The sequence below is a fragment of the Oncorhynchus kisutch genome, linkage group LG10, assembly GCF_002021735.2.
Source record: "Oncorhynchus kisutch isolate 150728-3 linkage group LG10, Okis_V2, whole genome shotgun sequence".
In the NCBI taxonomy this organism is placed as follows: Eukaryota; Metazoa; Chordata; class Actinopteri; order Salmoniformes; family Salmonidae; genus Oncorhynchus; species Oncorhynchus kisutch.
Window position 1 is genome coordinate 52574910 of NC_034183.2, and position 21534 is coordinate 52596443.

At 42.4% G+C, this 21534-nt stretch overlaps 1 protein-coding gene and 2 non-coding genes across 3 annotated transcripts; all 3 read left to right on the forward strand.

Annotated features, from left to right (window-relative positions):
- Positions 1 to 1217: 1217 nt before the first annotated feature.
- LOC109898389 (60S ribosomal protein L19) lies at positions 1218 to 3728 on the forward strand. The gene is made up of 6 exons (XM_031833971.1): positions 1218 to 1301; positions 2202 to 2308; positions 2477 to 2599; positions 2699 to 2819; positions 3219 to 3329; positions 3524 to 3728. Exons 1-6 carry the CDS (start codon positions 1297 to 1299, stop codon positions 3648 to 3650), a joined length of 594 nt encoding a protein of 197 aa, XP_031689831.1. The 5' UTR covers positions 1218 to 1296; the 3' UTR covers positions 3651 to 3728.
- Positions 2024 to 2103, forward strand: LOC116376042 (small nucleolar RNA SNORD53/SNORD92). The gene has a single exon (XR_004211438.1). It is a non-coding gene; the product is annotated as a small nucleolar RNA SNORD53/SNORD92 (small nucleolar RNA).
- On the forward strand, positions 2988 to 3069 carry LOC116376043 (small nucleolar RNA SNORD53/SNORD92). The gene has a single exon (XR_004211439.1). It is a non-coding gene; the product is annotated as a small nucleolar RNA SNORD53/SNORD92 (small nucleolar RNA).
- Positions 3729 to 21534: the final 17806 nt, after the last annotated feature.

The following is a 21534-nucleotide window of genomic DNA, read 5'->3' on the forward strand; positions in this document are numbered from 1 at the left end:
TTCAAAGTTGTGGAAAAAGTACTCCATTGTCATACTTGTGTAAAAGTAAAGATACCTTAATAGAAAATGACTCAAGTAAAAGTCAGCTAGTAAAATACTACTTGAGTAAAAGTCTAAAAGTATCTTGTAGCAGGTGTATCTCACTGATCATCCCTAAAGCCAACACCTCATTTGGCCGCCTTTCGTTCCAGTTCTCTGCTGCCTGTGACTGGAACGAATTCAAAAATCGCTGAAGTTGGAGACTTTTATCTCCCTCACCAACTTCAAACATCTGCTATCTGAGCAGCTAACCAATCGCTGCAGCTGTACATAGTCTATCGGTAAATAGCCCACCCAATTTGACCTACCTCTTCCCCATACTGTTTATATTTATTTACTTTTCTGCTCTTTTGCACATCAATATCTCTACCTGTACATGACCATCTGATCATTTATCACTCCAGTGTTCACTTTTTTTCTCCTGTGTTATTGACTTATTAATTGTTTACTCCATGTGTAACTCTGTGTTGTTGTCTGTTCACACTGCTATGCTTTATCTTGGCCAGGTCGCAGTTGCAAATGAGAACTTGTTCTCAACTAGCCTACCTGGTTAAATAAAGGTGAAATAAAAAATTTAAAAATAAAATCTTGTTTAAATGTACAGTGATGGGACAATTACTCAATTGCCATACTTTAGTAAAAGTACATGCTAAATATATCACATATCTTTTTCAGAGGTGATCTGATCGGTCAAAAGACCAAACATATTGTAATTAAACAGGCAGGGAGCAGGTCTCGAACCCTCGACCTTCGAGCCCGAGGTTCCGGTGCGCTATCGACTAAAAGCATGCTCGTGCGGTAGAATCGATTTCCGCGCTTATAAACCTAGGGTACTTACAATATAATTATTGGGCTACTTGTCTAAACTTTCCGTCTGTCAGTGTCAGTCAGCTATCTTTGGCTTCAACATTGCTCTCTTGTGGTGGAGTAGTAAATTGCATTTTGTATGATTTCCCCCACAATGCCGTGCGAAATCGCTCCCCACCTTTGGAATATACTATTATTCCCAGATAAGGGGAAAACATACTTTCTATACACTTTATCTTATGATTTCAGACAATATCGCTCTCTCTAACTTTCTGTTTTTTTACACCAATTAGTATTTTAATATGAACTCTTTACATGAAAAAATATGATTTGTATTTCGTTTATTTCACAAAATAACTGGTGTATATCTAATTTTGGATTCTCCTGTAGTTTTAATGGTAGTGCCCTGTCCGTCTCGCAACCCTTCCTTTTTCTATCGCAATAGCAGCCATGAGGTAAGCATACATACTTTGTGCGAGTCTAAATTCTCATATATTAAATAAAATACGAATGTATTGCCCATTAAACGTTTACTACGGTTCCCCTAAAGTTTACGCGACACTACCGTTTAAGTCCCTTGACATATTTTATTTTGGAAAAACGACATTTCATGTGGAAATGTGCCGCACGATGTACCAAGCCAGGGATGCCATGTTGAACCAATAATTCTGAGGCGAGAAATTCAGGCCTACCGTTAAACAAATGCGAGTTAAACCTCTGTAACATAGCTGAATAGATTATGATCGATTCCCTTATTGTTAGTATCAACGATATCTATGTTCCATATCTGAAAGTTGCCATTAGTAGCATAGCTAGCAAACGTTAGCCTGTCTATCAATTTTGGTGAACCACATTTAGTTAGTATTGGCCATCTATAGTAGTAATGTTAGCTACCTACACCTACCTGGACACTGGTCTCACGATTTTGACTAATATTCCCCGTTTATATTAGCAAACGGGTTACTTGTGTCTTGTAAAATTAATTGTCAAACATGTCACTTTCTAAGAACAGAAACATAGTGGATGATATTTAGCTACACGACTAGTTAGATAACGTTACTATCCTAACGTCGAGTAAAGTTAGCCCAGTTGCAACCAATGTAACGTTAATCATCAGCATCGAACTAACATAGCAATAATATCTAACAATCAACCCGGAGTTGTATTGGATAAATGGTTAATATGATGATTCTGAGAATGGTTTCGCAAACGATGCTGAACTGTGTGATGTCACGTTTCTCTTGGCTATCTGATTAACCCATGGTCACACTACACTCATTTAAGTTATATTGTTGGCAACATACAGTTATGCGTTAAAGTGTAATGCGTTAGCTAACTCTTCATCTCTAACCCAGCATGCTCAGGCTTCAAAAGAGGCTTGCCTCCAGCGTCCTGCGCTGTGGCAAGAAGAAGGTATGGCTGGACCCCAACGAGACCAATGAGATTGCTAACGCCAACTCCCGTAAGGATTCAGCCAATCTGTTTTTTACCACGTTATTTTGGTATTGTGTGATGTAGGTAATGTAGCCTGTGCGTAATCTACTGATTATTGATTTGTTGCTGTAAATTAATCTGCCTTGTCTAACCAATATTTTCTGCCCCCCCCCCCCCCCCCCCCCCCCCCTCTCAGGCCAGCAGATCCGTAAACTGGTAAAGGATGGTCTTATCATCCGCAAGCCAGTCACGGTGCACTCTCGTGCCCGCTGCCGCAAGAACACGCTGGCACGTCGCAAGGGAAGGCACACAGGAATTGGTGAGTGAATGCTGTGAATACTGAATTTTGGGGTATAGTATTAATATCTCGGGGTATAGTATTAATATCTTGGGCCTAACACCCTGCCCACCCTACCAGGTAAGAGAAAGGGTACAGCCAATGCCCGTATGCCAGAGAAGCTGTCCTGGATGCGTCGCATGAGAATCCTGCGTCGTCTTCTCCGTCGCTACAGGGAGTCCCATAAGATTGACAGGCACATGTAAGTTCTCCACATCCACCCTCGAGTATAAAGATTCACAAGGCAACTCCTATTGGGTCCATTTCAAGGATATCTGTTACACATTGATTATATTGAACTAACTAAATACTAGCCTAGGCTGAACTAGCTAGTTATAATGGCTAACAAACAACCCAGGGTTATATTGGTAAAAAATGATGATTCCCTGAGAATGGTTTCGCAAACTTTGCTGAAATTTGTGATGTCATGTTTCTCTTGGCTATCTGATTAACCCCTGTTCAAATTCCTATTTGATTTAGGAAGGAAATTCAAATGTATCTCATGGGTTGCTAAATTCTTCATTTTGTATTTATTGAATTGTTTAAAGCATGTACTGTAGATTGATTTGCTCATTTTGTTTTGCCCCTTTCCTTCCTGCAGGTACCACAGCCTCTACCTTAAGGTGAAGGGTAACGTGTTCAAGAACAAGCGTATCCTCATGGAGCACATCCACAAGCTGAAGGCAGACAAGGCCCGCAAGAAGCTTCTGTGGTACGTCTAAAACCAACTCCCATCTGCCTTAGACTTTTCTATGCCGCAATGTTTTGTAGAGTGGAGAAGGAACCGAGCTGATGAGCACTTAAAAGCAGATATTTATATGGGAATATTTATAGCTGGTAAGATGTACATTTGGGTTCAACCAAAAGGTAAGTTACAGCATTATTTGACCACTTTTCTCTCTGCAGTGACCAGGCTGAGGCCCGTCGTTCCAAGACAAAGGAGGCCCGTAAGCGCAGAGAGGAGCGTCTGGCAGCAAAGAAAGAGGAGATCATCAAGACCCTGTCAAAGGAGGAGGAGACCACCAAGAAGTAAACAGCTTCTTGTCCCTGGCATGCACCTGCTGTACCTCCCTCTGTCGAGTGTTGACAATAAAGTGTATGAAAGACACAACCCGGTCTCCTGAGTCCACTCTTACTTGATCACACCTGTAATGTACACTAACTGACATGGTTTCATGGGTTTAACTGCCCACACAATTGATAAGTGGCATTGGGTTACTTCTATTTACAAGGATACACTATGACTTTGTGTGATTGATCTTACTGTATTTTTCCTCAGTCCAGGTGTTTTCAAAAAGCTTGTAGGAAATTGACACAGCAAAGCCATTCGATGCAAAGTATTGTGCCCTTTTTTTTACCTTACATTTGCCACATGATGAGCTAAGAATCTTATTTTATTGATAAGTATCTTTTCAAACTACATTGTTGGGCAATGAAGACATTTTGTAAAATTGTCAGATGTCAAGGTGTTTGAGAATGTGATTAGGGTTGATGGTTTGGATACGTGAGCTATTGCCATCTAGTGGTTGTATGTGATACCTTATTGTCCTGTGACTGTTTCCCTACCCTTTTTTCAGCTGACTTCCAAACCATTAGTGAAATTGTTTATTTGATTAAATTATCAAACATTTGCAAGTACAAAATGAAAAGCTTTACAATTTGTGCACTTTAAATCCTTTTAGTGGATTAAGTGCGCTAATTCTGGAGGCAGTAAGCCATCATTACAAGGTACAGATCTGTCGTTCTGCCCCTGAACAAGGCAGTTAACCCACTGTTCCTTGGCCGTCATTGAAAATAAGAATTTGTTCTTAACTGACTTGCCTAGTTAAATAAAGGTAAAATAAATCAATTACATCAGCCCTGGTATGCCTACCTGTTGGACAAAATGGCTCCTGTAGAATCATTGCTATGCTCTGGCAAATCTGCTGATTATTTTATTTTTTATTTAACCAGGTAGGCTAGTTGAGAACAAGTTCTCATTTGCAACTGCGACCTGGCCAAGATAAAGCGTAGCAATTCGACACATACAACAACACAGAGTTACACATGGAATAAACAAAACATACAGGAGAACAAAAGAAAAAAGTATATACGGTGAGTGAAAATGAGGTAACTTAAGGAAATAAATAGGCCATGGTGGCGAAGTAATTACAATATAGCAATTAAACACTGGAATGGTAGATCGGCAGAAGAAGAATGTGCAGGTAGAGATACTGGGGTGCAAAGGAGTAAAATAAATACCAGTATGGGGATGAGGTAGGTAGATAGATGGGCCATGTACAGGTACAGTAAGCTGCTCTGACAGCTGTTGCTTAAAGCTAGTGAGGGAGATGTGAGTCTCCAGTTTCAGAGATTTTTGCAATTTGTTCCAGTCATGGGCAGCAGAGAACTGGAAGGAAAGGCAACCAAAGGAGGAATTGGCTTTGGGGTTGTGGTCACTGTGGCATCCACAGCACTGATTAGCAATAATGTGATTATCAGTCGGGCAACTTTTCTATGCTATTTGAGAATGGTGCCCATAACATTTTTTATTTAAGGGAAGGGACAAAGGCAGTGGATCATGGAGGCAATATTCAAATGGCCATTTTCATTTTGGATGAAAATCCAAATGGGCCAGAGACCTTTTATGCTGCTTTACATGGGCAATTATATTTTAAAGGTCAGTCTGACACTAAGCAATTTTACATTTGAGTCCTTTAGCAGATGCTCATTTGCAGAGGGACTTAGTCCATATGTCATGTGTGCCTATGGTTCAATTGAGTCATTTTCCCTCGTGCTTTATTTTGAATTGATTTACTTAAGTGCTTTAATATTGTGTGTTGGGTTTTGGTTTACTTATGTGACTGGTTTTGAATTGGTTAACCCCTTTTGAACGTTTGTTTCGTGTGAATGTGTGTTAGTGACCTGAGCCGCACCCGGGTAAAACCTCTACAGGATCATTATGGTCTTTCTCTTGCATTTCAAAGATGAAGGAACAAAAAAACGTGAGTATCTTTTACCAGATCTAATGTGTTATATTCTACATTAATTTCAAACTTCAAATTGTTTCTTTCAAATGGTATCAACAATATGCATACCTTGTTTTAGGTCCTGAGCTACAGGCAGTTAGATTTGGTTATGTCATTTTAGGCGAAAGAAATGAATGAGGTGCCAATGCGCAAAGGCAGCCCTCAAAATTCAGTTCAGTGTTATGACTAGTTGCCGACGTTTTAACGAACATGAAAGAGATTTTGTAGCGTGAAATCCCGTGGAGAGGTTGGGCAACACGGGGCTGTGACTGGCGCAGAGATGGCTGGAAACGTAGGGGGGGTTAGAGGTTGAGGATGACGAGATGGAGTATAGTGGTGGATTCGTGAGAGTAAAGGTTAAGAAGAGGACGCTGCAGTTGGAGTTCTTGTCGGGGAGAGTAGTAATGAGGGATGTTCGGTTCGCAGTGTTGTACTGAGATAATTGGAGTTCATGGTGTTGGTGAAATGTAAGGACGAGGATGGGGTCACATCGGTGAGTCCGATCACGATGATTTGGAGAGAAGTAGGAGAGGTTGAGTCTGCTAAAGTTCTTTGATGGAAGTTTGGTGGTGGGTCGTATCAATACTAAACAGTATGAGAAGGAGCTCAAACTCAAGCAGGTATTAACGGTGTTAAATATCCCCCCCTGCCAGAATGACCCCCCCTCCCTTTGCGTGAACGCGCACATACTCAATTCTTCGTTGCTGCGACTTGCTTGCTAGTTGAGATTTCTGCTCTTCACTCCGTTGTCAGTTTAGCCTACATTTCACACCGAGGTAAAGACAGTTTCAAGTTCGATATTCGCCGGATATTCGCGCTTTCAAACCACTTGAGCCACAGACTCCAAATAAGTGTCATGATGTTGAAAAAATTGCGCACAACATTGCACAGGTCTTATTTTCACGATTTAGACATTCATTTGCTTTCCAAAGATAATAAACATGTGGAAATGTGAGCAGCGTTTTGTATTCCTAGTTGAATTAGTTAGGGAGCGTGAACAAAGTACACTTTTTTTTACATTCAAATTTCAATAGCTCCTTGGTCATGTGACATACTTCCTTCAAACAAGGTTCAGAATGTCCACTGACTACTCTTCTATATTGCACACCCTTTAGTTTGTCAATTTTCATCTCACAAGATTTTACATTAATTTTTCCAAATGTAAAGTTTCAATAGCTCCTTGGTCATGTGACCTGGTGACTTCAAAAAAGGTTCAGAATGTCCACTCGGTGGGCCTACACATTGCACACCCTTTAGTTTGTCCATTTTCATCTCACATGGTTTTCCATTAATTTTTCAAAATGTAGAATTTCAATAGCTCCTTAGTCATGCGGGGCGGCAGGGTATCCTAGTGGTTAGAGCTTTGGACTAGTCACCAGAAGGTTGCAAGTTCAAACCCCCGAGCTGACAAGGTACAAATCTGTTCTGTCCCTGAACAGGCACTTAACCCACTGTTCCTAGGCTGTCATTGAAAATAAGAATTTGTTCTTAACTGACTTGCCTAGTTAAATAAAGGCAAAATATAAATGTGACCTAACAAGGTTCAGTATGGCAACTGACTACCCTTCTATATTGCACACCCTTTGTCCATTTTCATCTCATATTAGACTTAAATCTGTAAGCTTTCCAGGCCTTCATTTTACATGGTTATTCTTTCACATGGACACTGAAAAGATCCACAAATGGCTGTATGTGGTATGGATCAAGGACAGGAGAGGTGTTCGAACAGAGGTGCTTAAAGGAAGGCACACAGGTGGGCCTCATGAAAAACAGCTCTTTTTAATCACAGTAATAGGCAGTGATTTGTCAGTCACGTTTGACAATGTGAAAGAATACCTTTCATAGCATCACTTTCATATACTGTACGTTAAGACAAATCCTTCTACCATTGAGTATTAGAACGAAGTTTGCATGATATTTGAGTGCATTCACAACAAGCCACCTGCAGACAACTTACAAAATGCAATATTACATTTGAGGATTCGTTTTTCTGATGAAAATAGTTATTTGATGGCATGGCCTACTATTTCTAACTGGGAAAATAAATTCCTACGTCTTTTGTGAGTAAAATCCTTTTTCCGATATTGATTTAGATACATTTTTGTGACGAGGTATGAGGGTTGTGATATGGGTCATTTAATAGTGAAATCATTTCACGGATCAATACATTTCTATATTGCTTCCCCAGTATCTGCATGAACCTTCAGGCCAAGTGTTTTTGGTTGACCCTGCTGGACAGAAAGAAGGCGGAAATCGGAACACGCTGCATTCAAATTCAGGTCTTAGTTATTCCATTCTACTGGATCTAATACATATTAGCATTTTACGTGCATTCATAAGTCTAATACTTTTTTATAACATACTGTGAAAAACTCTCTTGGCTGCTGGTTCTGTCACTTTCAGACATGCGCAGAGCAGACTTGACCCACAGTGGTTCTCTGTAAAGGGAGAGGAACCCAAAAGGCACAAACACACCCCTTGACTTTCAATTGGCACCGTTGACCTGTATGTATTCTCTCCTGATTGCTAGACTGTGCACCACAGAGCCAGTCTGACTAAAGTGCCAGAGGTATGAGGAGAGACATCCTCCCTTGTATTTATGGGAACAAATATTTCCTAACACTTTGGATCCTATTTTTGGACAGTTAGAAGATACAATGCATTAATGCAACAACAAAAAAGTATTACTAATTACTGTACATGAGTAACCTCAACCTTGTGGGTCTATGGGTGTTTGGGCCAATATAATGCCAACTCAATTCTACCACTGACTAGTCTCATGCCCCTATGGATGGGGACACAGGGCAATAGTTTTTAATCTAAACCAGCCCTTTTTTACTGGAGTACACTAACCCCTAATTGGGGCTCTTTTCTTGACACATAGTAGCAGTTTACCAGATAACAAGTCAATTGTATTTTAGCACTCATATCCATTCTGGATTCTGAGTGGTAAAATCATAGCTGAAAAATCAGCCCCCAGCTGCGCCCTGGACACCATATGTGAGTTAATTGCCCCCCATTTATCTTCAGAGTTTTAATGTTAGGTGACCTAAACTGGGACAACCTAAACTGGGACATGCTTAACACCTCGGCCGTCCTACAATCTAAGATTGTAGGATCTCACCCAAATTATCATGGAACCTACCAGGTACAACCCCAAATCCGTAAACTCGGGCACCCTCATAGATATCCTGACCAACCTATCCTCTAAATACACCTCTGCTGTCTTCAACCAGGATCTCAGCGATCACTGCCTCATTGCCTGTGTCAGTAATGGGTCCGCGGTCAAACGACCACCCCTCATCACTGTCAAACGCTCCCTAAAACACTTCAGCGAGCAGGCCTTTCTAATCGACCCGGCCCAGGTATCCTGGAAAGATATTGACCTCATTCCATCAGTAGAGGATGCCTGGTTATTCTTTAAAAGTGCTTTCCTCACCATCTTAAATAAGCATGCCCCATTCAAAAAATGTAGAACCAGGAACAGATATAGCTACGGCTAGCTTTTTCAAACAGAAATTTACATCCTGTAGCACAAACTCCAAAAAGTTCTGGTACAATGTAAAGTCCATGGAGAATAAGAGCATTTTTCTAAGGCTGGGCTTGGTTTTTACCTGGCTACCCCTACCCCGGTCCACAGCTCCGCACCCCCCACAGCAACTTGCCCAAAACTCCCCCATTTCTCCTTCACCCAAATCCAGATAGCTGATGTTCTGAAAGAGCTGCAAAATCTGGACCCCTACAAATCAGCTGGGCTATACAATCTGGACCCTCTCTTTCTAAAATTATCCACCGCAATTGTTGCAACCCCTATTACTAGCCTGTTCAACCTCTCTTTTGTATCGTCTGAGATCCCCAAAGATTGGAAAGGGGGAGACACTCTAGACCAATACTTTTACAGGCCTATAGCTATCCTACCCTGCCTTTAAGGTCTTCGAAAGCCAAGTTAACAAACCGATCACCGACCATTTCGAATCCCACCGTACCTTCTCCGCTATGCAATCTGGTTTCCAAGCTGGTTATGCGTGTACCTCCGCCACGCTCAAGGTCTTAAACGATATCTTAATCGCCATCGACCAAAGACAATACTGTGCAGTCGTATCCATCGACCTGGCCAAGGCTTTCGACTCTGTCAATCACAGCATTCTTATCGGCAGACTGAACAGCCTTCGTTTCTCAAATGACTGTCTCGCCTGGTTCACCAACTACTTCTCAGATAGAGTTCAGTGTGTCAAATGGAAGGGCCTGTTGTCCGGACCTCTGCAAGTCTCTATGGGGATGCCACAGTGTTCAATTCTAGGGCCGACTCTCCTCTCTGTATACATAGATGATGTAGCTCTTGTAGCTGGTGATTCTCTGATCCACCTCTATCCCAATGACACCATTCTGTATACTTCTGGCCCTTTGGACACTGTGTTAACTAACCTCCAAACAAGCTTCAATGCCATATAACTCTCCTTCCGTGGCCTCCAACTGCTCTTAAATGCAAGTAAAACAACTAAATGCATGTTCTTCAACCGATCGCTGCTTGCATCTGCCCACCCGCCTAGCATCACTACTCTGGTCGGTTCTGACTTAGAATTATGTGGACAACTACAAATACCTAGGTGTCTGATTAGACTGTAAACTCTCATGCCAGACTCATATTAAGCATCTCCAATCCAAAATTAAATCTAGAATCAGATTCCTATTTCGCAACAAAGCATCCTTCACTCATGCTGCCAAACATACCCTTGTAAAACTGACGATCCAATTTACAAAATAGCCTCTATCACAATGCCATCCGTTTTGTCAACAAAGCCCCATATACTACCCACCACTGCGACCTGTATGCTCTCGTTGGCTGGCCCTCACTTCATATTCGTCGCCAAACCCACTGGCTCCAGGTCATCAAAGTTATTGCTAGGTAAAGCCCTGCCTTATCTCAACTCACTGGTCACCATAGCAACACCCACCCATAGCACACGCTTCAGCGGGGGTATATTTCACTGGTCACCCCCAAAGCCAATTCCTCCTTTTATTGCCTTTTCTTCCAGTTCTCTGCTGCCAATGACAGGAACAAATTGCAAAAATCACAAGCTGGAGACTCATGTCTCCCTCACTATCTTTAAGCATCAGCTGTCAAAGCAGCTTACAGATCATTGCATCTGTACGTAGCCCATCTGTAAATAGCACATCCAACTACCTCATCCCCATATTGTTTATTTTATTTATATATATATATATTTTTTTTTGCCCCTTTGCACAACAGTATCTCTACTTGCACATTCATCTTCTGCACATCTCACTATGGCCTATTTATTGCCTTACCTCCCTAATCTTACTTAATTTGCACACACTGTATATAGACTTTTGTATTGTGTTATTGACTGTACATTTGCTTATTCCATGTGTAACTCTGTTGTTTGTGTCGCACTGCTTTGCTTTATCTTGGCCAGTTGTAAATGAGAACTTGTTCTCAACTGGCTTACCTGGTTGAATAAAGGTGAAATACAAAATTAAAAAAATACTGTATGTAGTGTTGTGGTAATTTCCTGTATTACTAAACATTGAGAGAGCAAACCACACAAGTCAGTTATATTATAAAGTCCATCTTTAATTATATGAGCTTCACCATAGCTCTGTGACTCGGATCAATTCAGTGTCTATAAATTAATTCTCAGAGTGCTTACAAAACAATTCTTAGTATAATTTATAGCCAAGACACACCCCTCTCAACTCACATGACGAATAACAGATCTTAGGAACATTACAAATGAAGACTTTTAATTGAGAGAGAGGAGTATCCCATTAGCTACAAATTATTAAGTTTGGTCTCTTTAGATGAGATTCCTATCTCCTTATTGGTACCACTTAGGCCCAAAACATTACCTTATCCAATGGCATATATCAATTGTCAATTCTAGATACTCCCACCTCCTACCTCCTGGACAAGCTCATGGAGACAGTGAGCCTCTTCGGTCATATACTAGGTCAAGATAAGGGCAACCTCAAATAGTTAGACACATACCCATAAGAAGACAAGCCTCGATTCTGTCCTCCCCTCTCTGGGGCCCAAGTGACTAAGCCCACATAAGCATACTTAGGCAACATTGATAAATAAGATTTTATCAATTTTCATAACTAATTTATCAATGTTACCCAACATTCTGATTCTGCTACGACATTGGGAACGTCTTATGTCTGTCCTACATGTAGTGTTGGTACATGGAATATTCCTCAACTGCATATATCATAAATTGCTATGCAAATAAAATCAAAATCAAATCAAATGTATTTATATAGCCCTTCGTACATCAGCTGATATCTCAAAATACTGTACAGAAACCCAGCCTAAAACCCCAAACAGCAAGGTGTAGAAGCACGGTGGCTAGGAAAAACTCCCTTGAAAGGCCAAAACCTAGGAAGAAACCGAGAGAGGAACCAGGCTATGTGGGGTGGCCAGTCCTCTTCTGGCTGTGCCGGGTGGAGATTATAACAGAACATGGCCAAGATGTTCATAAATGACCAGCATGGTCGTATAGTAAGGCAGAACAGTTGAAACTGGAGCAGCAGCACGGTCAGATGGACTGGGGACAGCAAGGAGTCATCATGTCAGATGGTCCTAGGGCTCAGGTCCTCCGAGAAAGAAAGAGAATTAGAGAGAGCATATGTGGGGTGGCCATTCCTCTTCTGGCTGTGCCGGGTGGAGATAACAGAACATGGCCAAGATGTTCAAATGTTCATAAATGACCAGCATGGTTGAATAATAATAAGGCAGAACAGTTGAAACTGGAGCAGCAGCACAGCCAGGTGGACTGGGGACAGCAAGGAGTCATCATGTCAGGTAGTTCTGGGGCATGGTCCTAGGGCTCAGGTCAGTTGAAACTGGAGCAGCAGCACGGCCAGGTGGACTGGGGACAGCAAGGAGTCATCATGTCAGGTAGTCCTGGGGCATGGTCCTAGGGCTCAGGTCCTCCGAGAGAGAGAAAGAAAGAGAGAAGGAGAGAATTAGAACGCACACTTATATTCACACAGGACACCGAATAGGACAGGAGAAGTACTCCAGATATAACAAACTGACCCTAGCCCCCCGACACATAAACTACTGCAGCATAAATACTGGAGGCTGGGACAGGAAGGGTGTGCAATGTGTGTCTATGCCATCGGGTTAGCTACAACCAGTTTTGAAAGTGTTGGGAGTAATGGTTAAAGACCTATTGACATTTGAAAAAGTGATTTGTCCTTAACTGCTGTTGGTGGACGTAAGGAAAACTACAGGCAAATATCCGTTGAATATCTAACCTGAAACTGTCTTAACCTCTGCACATTTCACTGATTTTAGTAGCTGAAAGCATTTTTTATTTGTGTCCTTCAAGGCAGCTTTCAATGATCACGTTAGGCTGTGTTTCATACGTTTTTTATGGCGGTTTGATCAAGGGGGAGATGCTAGTAATGTCTGCAGTTTTCGACTTGGCTATTTGTTTCATATGTATTAGTCTATAAATAAATCTCTTTGCCAAAATTCGTCGTCTCTCCCATGTCTTATTCGACTAGTTGTTCTGAAATGTTTATTGCTTGCCTACATTTCACTCCCTCCTCTGTCTAATATAACACACATACATAAATTAATAGTTTGTTCTATAGAAAGTATTTGACTCTAGCCACAAAATTAAGGAAATTAGAAGGGGGGGGGGATTTCGGCAAGGCCATTTTCTTGCCTGCCGAAAATCAGTAGGTCATGGATTGAGGAGATGGGTGAACAGAAGCTGTCTCAGGTTGATCTCAATTCAGATATAGAAACAGTGAATAATGGAGTAAAAGGAGGAATAGAAGGGGCTGCAAGGCTGGTGATTCCTATGAGTACGGGGAAGATAGAGTAATGCAGTTCCCTGGTGGAAAGTGTACAGAAGCTGTGAAGAGTAGGAACAGGGCTTTCAGAATGTTGACAAGTTCCCATAACTACCAGCATCTGATTCAGTATCAACACTCACAAGCAGTAGTAAGGAGGATCATTGGGACAGCTAAGAGGGAGTGTTGGCGCCGGTTCTGTGGAAACATAGGCAGAACCACTCCTGTGGGAGAGGTATGGTGGATGATTAAGAGGATGAGTGGGGTCAGACGAGATTGGGATCTCCCTGTGCTGAAAAGTGGGGAGATCGTTGCAGTGAGACATGGAGAAGGCAGAGATGTTAGCCCAGGCATTTTTGAAGGTGCACAGCTCAAATAATCTGACAGAAGAGTGCCAGCGGGGAAGAGAGAGGGTCAGAGGAGAACATCTGGGGGTCCTGGATCAGAGAGAGGTGGTGGGGAATGCATTGAATCCACCTTTTACATTGGCTGAGATTAAGCGAGCATTAACTAAAGCTGGGGTAGAATCTCCTGGGAAGGATGAAATGTTACATGATGACTTGTCTCAGTGACTGCAATGGGGAAAGTATCGGGCCTTTACAATAAGGTGTGGCAGGAAGATAAACTGCCTGAAAGTTGGAAGCAGGCTGTAGTGGTGCCGATACGGAAACCAGGGAAAGACCCTACTAGTCCTTCAAGCTATAGGCCGATAGCGTTGACATCATACGTATGTAAACTTCTGGAAAGGATGATAACAGAAAGGCTGACTTACTTTCTGGAGAGTGGAGGACTAATGTCACCAGATTAAAATGGGTTCAGAAAAGGCAGGGGAACAATGGATCCTGTACTGTGCCTTGAGTCAGTCATATGGAAGGCACAGGCCAATGATAAGGAGGTGGTGATAGGCCTCTACATTGAAGAAAATGGATATGATGTGAAAGCAAGGCCTACTTATCAAGCTGGATATCATGGGGGTTGGAGGAAGGGTTTTTAACTGGATGAAGGATTTTCTTTTTGGGCGATCAATACAAGTGATGGTAGGGATCTCTGTGTCAGAAAGCTATTAGGGAAGTGAATTTAGTCCTTTGTTCTCCATTATGATTGATGATATTTTCTCCCAGGTGAGACCTGATATTTAGAGGTCATTGTTTGCAGATGCTGGGGAACTGTGGAAGAGAGTGAGAAATATTACCCATACAGCCAGGAGAGTTCAAGAAGCAATCAGTTCAGTTTAGCAGTGGTCCCTCAGGTAGGGCTTCAAGTTTTCAGTTGAGAAAACACTTTTTTTCTAGAAGGAAGGTTGGGGAGGAAATATGCTTAAAGTTGCATGGAAGGAATCAGCAGAGGGTGGTAGTGTTTAGGTTCCTGAGGGTCTCGTTTGACACTCGAATGATATAGGCAGTGCATATTAACAGAGTAGTTGTCAAAGGAAATAAAATATTGAATGTCAGGAATGGAGTGGGGGGACAGATAGAATAGCTTTGAAAATGCTATATATATATATATATATATATAGTGCTGTTAAGTTAATCAATGGAAGTGTAGCATATCGATCAACAGTTCAGACATCTTTAAAAAAGCTTGGGCCTCCCGAGTGGTGCAAATCAAATGTATTTATATAGCCCTTCGTACATCAGCTGATATCTCAAAGTGCTGTACAGAAACCCAGCCTAAAACCCCAAACAGCAAGCAATGCAGGTGTCGAAGCACATTGGCTAGGAAAAACTCCCTAGAAAGGCCAAAACCTAGGAAGAAACCTAGAGGAACCAGGCTAAGAGGGGTGGCCAGTCCTCTTCTGGCTGTGCCGGGTGGAGATTATAACAGAACATGGCCAAGATGTTCAAATGTTCATAAATGACCAGCATGGTCAAATAATAGGTCTGGGACAGGTAGCACGTCCGGTGAACAGGTCAGGATTCCATAGCCGCAGGCAGAACAGTTGAAACTGGAGCAACAGCATGGCCAGGTGGACTGGGGACAGCAAGGAGTCATCATGCCAGGTAGTCCTGAGGCATGGTCCTAGGGCTCAGGTCCTCCGAGAGAAAGAAAGAGAGAAGTAGATAGAGCATGCTTAAATTCACACAGGACACTGGATAAGACGGAAGAAGTACTACCGCTATAACAAACTGACCCTAGCCTCCTGACACATAAACTACTGCAGCATAAATACTGGAGGCTGAGACAGGAAGGGTCAGGAGACACTGTGGCCCCATCCAATGATACCCCCGGACAGGGCCAAACAGGAAGGATATAACCCCACCCACTTTGCCAAAGCACAGCCCCCACACCACTGGAGGGATATCTTCAACCACCAACTTACCATCCTGAGACGAGGCCAAGTATAGCACACAAAGATCTCCGCCAATGCACAACCCAAGGGGGGGGGGTGCCAACCCAGACAGGAAGATCACATCAGTGACTCAACCTACTCAAGTGACACACCCCTCCTAGGGACGGCATGAAAGAGCACCAGTAAGCTAGTAAGCTTCCAGGCTCACGAGCACAATCACTTTCTCTCCCACGGTGAACTCACGGGGTGTCGCAGACTTATCGTAGGCCCGGCCTTGGATCCTTTGCGCCTTCTCCATATGCTCCTTTACTATGGGCCACACTGCTGACAGGTGGTCTCTCATCAGGGTAACATGTTCCTTTGTGGATCGAAAGGGGCATGGATGGGTCTCCCAGGTCTCCTTGGCTAAGTCAAGGATCTCTCGACAGGGTCTGCCATAGAGCAATTAAAATGGGGAGAATCCAGTGGACGCCTGGGGTACTTCTCGCAGGGCAAACATTAAGTGTGGGAGAAGCATGTCACAGTTTTTCCCGTCTCTGGACACCACTCTTCTCAACATGCTTTTAATCGTTTTGTTCAAGCGTTCACACAACCCGTCTGTTTGAGGGTGGAATATGCTGGTACGTATCTGTTGAACCTGATATAACCGACACAAGTCCTTCAGCAATCGGGACATGAAAGGGGTTCCCTGATCGGTTAAGATCGTCTTGGGAAGGCCCACATGAGAGAACATCATGAACAATTCCTTAGCAATTCCCTTTGACGACATGTTACACAGGGGTATGGCCTTTCGGAACATGGTAGCGTAATCTGCGACCACTAGGATGTATTCGTGTCCTCTGGCGGATTTTGGGAGGGGTCCCACGAGGTCCATAGCTATGCGTTCAAAGGGGGTCTTTAAAAAAAATATATATATATATATATTTTACCTTTATTTAACCAGGCAAGTCCTCCTTCTTCCCGTGCATAACCATAACGTAATCTTCCAAAGCTCTTTATATAGGGGACAGTCTCTCCCGATCAATAATGGCACCTTTAGCTGGGGTACTTTCCCTGCCCTGACTGTACACCTTCCTTTCGGAGTGAGAATAGACAGATTCACGGTGGGGTAATAGTGGGTGTTTCCATAGATACAGGACACGGCTACTTTGTCTGGTAGCAGTGTTGCGGAGGTCACCATCCGCTCCTCTACTAACGTAACCATGCTTCCCGAGTCGAGAATGGCTACCACATCTTGTCCTTCTACTCGAACCGGAATCTCTGGGGCTGGGGCTATTTTTGCTAACCAACAGTGTTGATCCTGCCCTCTCAAACCGGGATGTGTGGGGATGGGCAGCGATGACTCCATGACCATGGACTCGTCCTTGCTAGGACATTGTGGGGCATAATGGTTTGGAGACACCGATAACACCGACCCTGCTGTGTGGGGGATGACTTCTCCCACCCCCGGTGGGGGGGGGGGGGGGTTGGACGAGGTAAGATGTCGTGAGCAGCTGCTCTTGGCTTAACTCTAGGTTCTTCTTGCCAACTCAGCTGTTGTTGCAGGAGTTCTATGGTTGTCTGCTGTGCCGTGATCAACTGTTGTAGTAGGGCATTGTCCATCGTCCTTGAATGGTTCCTCTGTGTCTACTGGAAGAATTTATATTTACTCACTTATCCTAGTGTCACTCGTTCACCTAATGCCCGCATTCTCCACCAATGTGAGTGGACCAAGTAATTTGGTGTCACTCTAAAGCGGAGAGGTGGAATAAACGAGTCAGGAGTAGGTTCTCTTGATTGAACACAGTTCTCGAGATTTCTGACAATACAAACACTCCAACACAATCAATGAGAATCTCCCAAGGAACAACATACATATTCTTCTTTAGATGAAACAGGAACACAAGATGATTTATCTTTAAACTATAATAATAATCACAGATTTGTCACCGTCTTAATGGCTTTTCTTCGATAGCTCCCCTCTCCATTCCACAGAGATAGTTTGCCTTCACTTTCCCTGCTGGTTCCATCCTCTCTCTTATAGGGGAAAGAGAATATGCCATTAGTACCGTCAGCTGTGCTTAATTGCCTCTGGTTACCTTGTCTCACATGCCTTGTTGGGCTACTATCCGTGAGCCCAGCCTGCCCTCTGGTGGTCCAATTCATAGGTGAATTGAAATGGAAAAAATAACTTATATTTAAAAAAAATATTTAAAAAAATGTATTCACCCCCTTTTCTACGATGCCCCTAAATAAAATCTGATCCTTACCTTCAGAAGCCACATAATTAGTTAAATCAAGTCCACCTAAGTGTCACATGATCTGTCATATGATCTCAGTATGTATACACCTGTTCTAAAAGGCCCCAGAGTCTGCAACACCCACTGAGCAAGGGGCACCACCAAGCAAGCGGCTCCACAAGACACAAGAAGGAGCTCTCCAAACATGTCAAGGACAAAGTTGTGGAGAAGTACAGATCAGGGTTGGGTTATAAAAAAATATTATGAAACTTTGAACATCCCACAGAGTACCGTTGAATCCATTATTTAAAAAATGGAAGGAATGTGGCACCACAACAAACTTGCCAAGAGAGGGCTGCCCACCAAAACTTACTGACCAGGCAAGATGGGCATTAATCAGAGGCGACAAAGAGACCAACAATAACCCTGAAGGAATTGCAAAGCTCCACAGTGGAGATTGGAGTATCTGTCCATAGGACCACTTTATGCTGTGCACTCCACAGAGCTGTGCTTTACGGAAGAGTGGCCAGAAAAAAGCCATTGCTTAAAGAAAGAAAATAATCAAACACTTTTGGTGTTCACCAAAATGTATGTGGGAGACTCTCCAAACATATGGAAGAAGGTACTCTGGTTAGATAAGACTAAAATTGAAGGAAAATTCAAGGAAAACGCTATGTGTGGCGCAAACCCAACAACTCCCATCACCCTGAGAACACGGTGGTGGCAGCATCATGCTGTGGGGATGTTTTCCATCGGCAGGGACTGGGAAACTGGTCAGAATTGAAGGAATGATGGATGGTGCTAAATACAGTGAAATTCTTGAGGGAAACATGTTAGTCTTCCAGAGATTTGAGACTGGAATGGAGGTTCACCTTCCAGCAGGACAATGAACCTAAGCATACCGCTAAAGCAACACTTGAGTGGTTTAAGGGGAAACATTTAAATGTCTTGGAATGGCCTAGGCACAGCGAAGACCTTAATCCAATTGAGAATCTGTGGTATGACTTAAAGATTGCTATACACCAGCGGAACCCATCCAACTTGAAGGAGCTGGAGCAGTTTTTTTTGTTGAAGAATGTGCAAAAATTCCAGTGCCTAGATGTGCCAAGCTTATAGAGACATATACCCCAAGAGACATGCAGCTGGAATTGCTGCAAAAGGTGGATCTACAAAGTACTGACTTTGGGGGGGGGGGGGGGACAGTTATACACGCTCAAGTTTTCAGTTTTTTTGTCTTATTTCTTGTTTGTTTCACAATAAAAAAAAAAATTCATCTGCGAAGTGGTAGCCATGTTGTGTAAATAAAATGATACAAACCCCCCCAAAAAATCAATTTTAATCTCAGGTTGTAAGGCAACAAAATAGGAAAAATGCCAAGAGGGGTGAATACTTTCGCAAGCCACTGTAGTTCAGTTGGCAGGACTGGTCGAAGTGAGACAAAAGCAAGTGCAATACTGTATTTTCCAAAACATTCCATGTGCGTTGACAAAACAGTCAATGAGATCATGCAGTCAGGCACCAAGTCATGCTTAGAAAAGCAATCTATGGCCACTTTGAATATCATCCCACTAATGTAGAGCCAGGGCATTTGTGCTGCACATACTGTCATTCAACATGTTTGTGGGAAGCCAATTCCTAACCATGAAGCATTAAAGGATGTGGTTTCCACTTGTACATTTTGATTAGACATTTTAAGTTACTATTGTGCCCCATTGGTTAAGGACACACCACATCTATTTACTGACATGGATGTGTATACTGGATTTACCACCAAACCTATAGATGCAGTGGTATAACAGAGTGAATATACATTTGCGAACTAGTACGGAAACAGCGAATTGAAAGATGAACCTGTGACTCTGATCTTGCAAGCACTGCAAAGATTGTAGATTGCCGTCTTCATTTCCCCGCCACACATTTGACACATTAGATCGTATTCATGCTCAACCTTATGTAACCCTAAACAAAGCAATTCTCATAAAGGATGTACTCCATGTTGCCCTTTCACCCAGCAGTATTCATTTCTCTGAACTCCACCTGTGTTCTGTGAGGAGTTCATAGCTTTAAGGACGTTCACATGGTTTTTTGTTGTATTTGAAGAGCATGACAAGAGCTGTACTAACTATGCTGGTACAATCCTTATTTAAATGTGGATATTTTTTGTTATGATTACTGTGGATACATACACATTTAATACATATTTCATAATGTAATCAAATAAGCGTTTATTCATGTGTTTATTCATGTGTTTATTCATGTGTTTATTCATGTGTTTATTCATGTGTTTATTCATTCAATATTTTATTATTGAAAAGCTATTTTGATGAGCAATGTATTACAGTACACCCAAGTGTGTTTTGAACAGAACAATTGTTTGGACCAGCCTGCACATTGTCACGCTCGCTATCCTCTAACTCCCTGTCATAAATCGACCAAGGCGCAGCGTGCATGTAGTTCAACATCTTTTAATGAAAGTGGAACAACCAACAAACAAACAAACAGGTAAACCGCAAAGAACGTGATGCAACCGAGGTGCACACAAACACACACGGAAAAATAATTACCCACAAAACACAGGTGGGAAAAGGCTACCTAAGTATGGTTCTCAATCAGAGACAACGATTGACAGCTGCCTCTGATTGGGAACCATACCAGGCCACACACATAGAAGAACAAAACCTAGAACAAGACAGAATGAAAAACATAGAATGCCCACCCCAACCCACGCCCTGACCAAACCAAAATAGAGACCTATAAAAGGAACTAAGCTCAGGACGTAACACACATTGTAGTTTACACAAGCAACCGGTGATAAGAAGACAATAATCATGCACCACATATTAATTAAGAGGTAAAAAAAAAAAACAGTCTGACAGGCCATCATATAGTTTTACACCATAACATCCAAACTGGCAAACTTAAAATATATTGTTCCTTAAGAAACATTATTAATAACATAGGGCTAATTAGTACAGTGATACACACTTTACCCATGCTCCCCTGCGTTATGGAGTAAGGTATAGCGTATGTAACCTTAAATACTTAGGACACTGCAACCCGGCCTTGAGATTTTCCATAAGCCACCCATTTTTTATATATTTTTTATTATCACGTAAATAGGTTTTCGACTTCTGTCCAAGTCTAAAAGTTAAGTGCTCTGTTGGGGTGCAACAAGAACATTTTTTGAGAGCAAATACCAACACTCACAGAGAGAGGATATGACCCTGGGCTATATGGTCATTCCAAAAATAATATTCTGAGGAGGGTGCTCAACCGACAGTCAACTCCCCTAACAAATCATACGTTGGTTTAGGCTGGGCTCAAAATAGAAGCGGCAGTGAGGGAGGAGTGCCCTTCTCAAATAGTACAGTAATCTGCGTTGCCAGGTCATATTGTCAACAAGGCAGCATGGTGCATCGTTCAGAAATACACGCCCTTTCCATTTACAATGGAATATATATATATATATTTCATTTTTCCTCTCAACCAGCCTCACATCTCATTGTGTCCTGCCCTCCAACCCTTCCACTGATTGAAAACGTAAGTGCTAAGTGTTTAATAGTTTTAGCA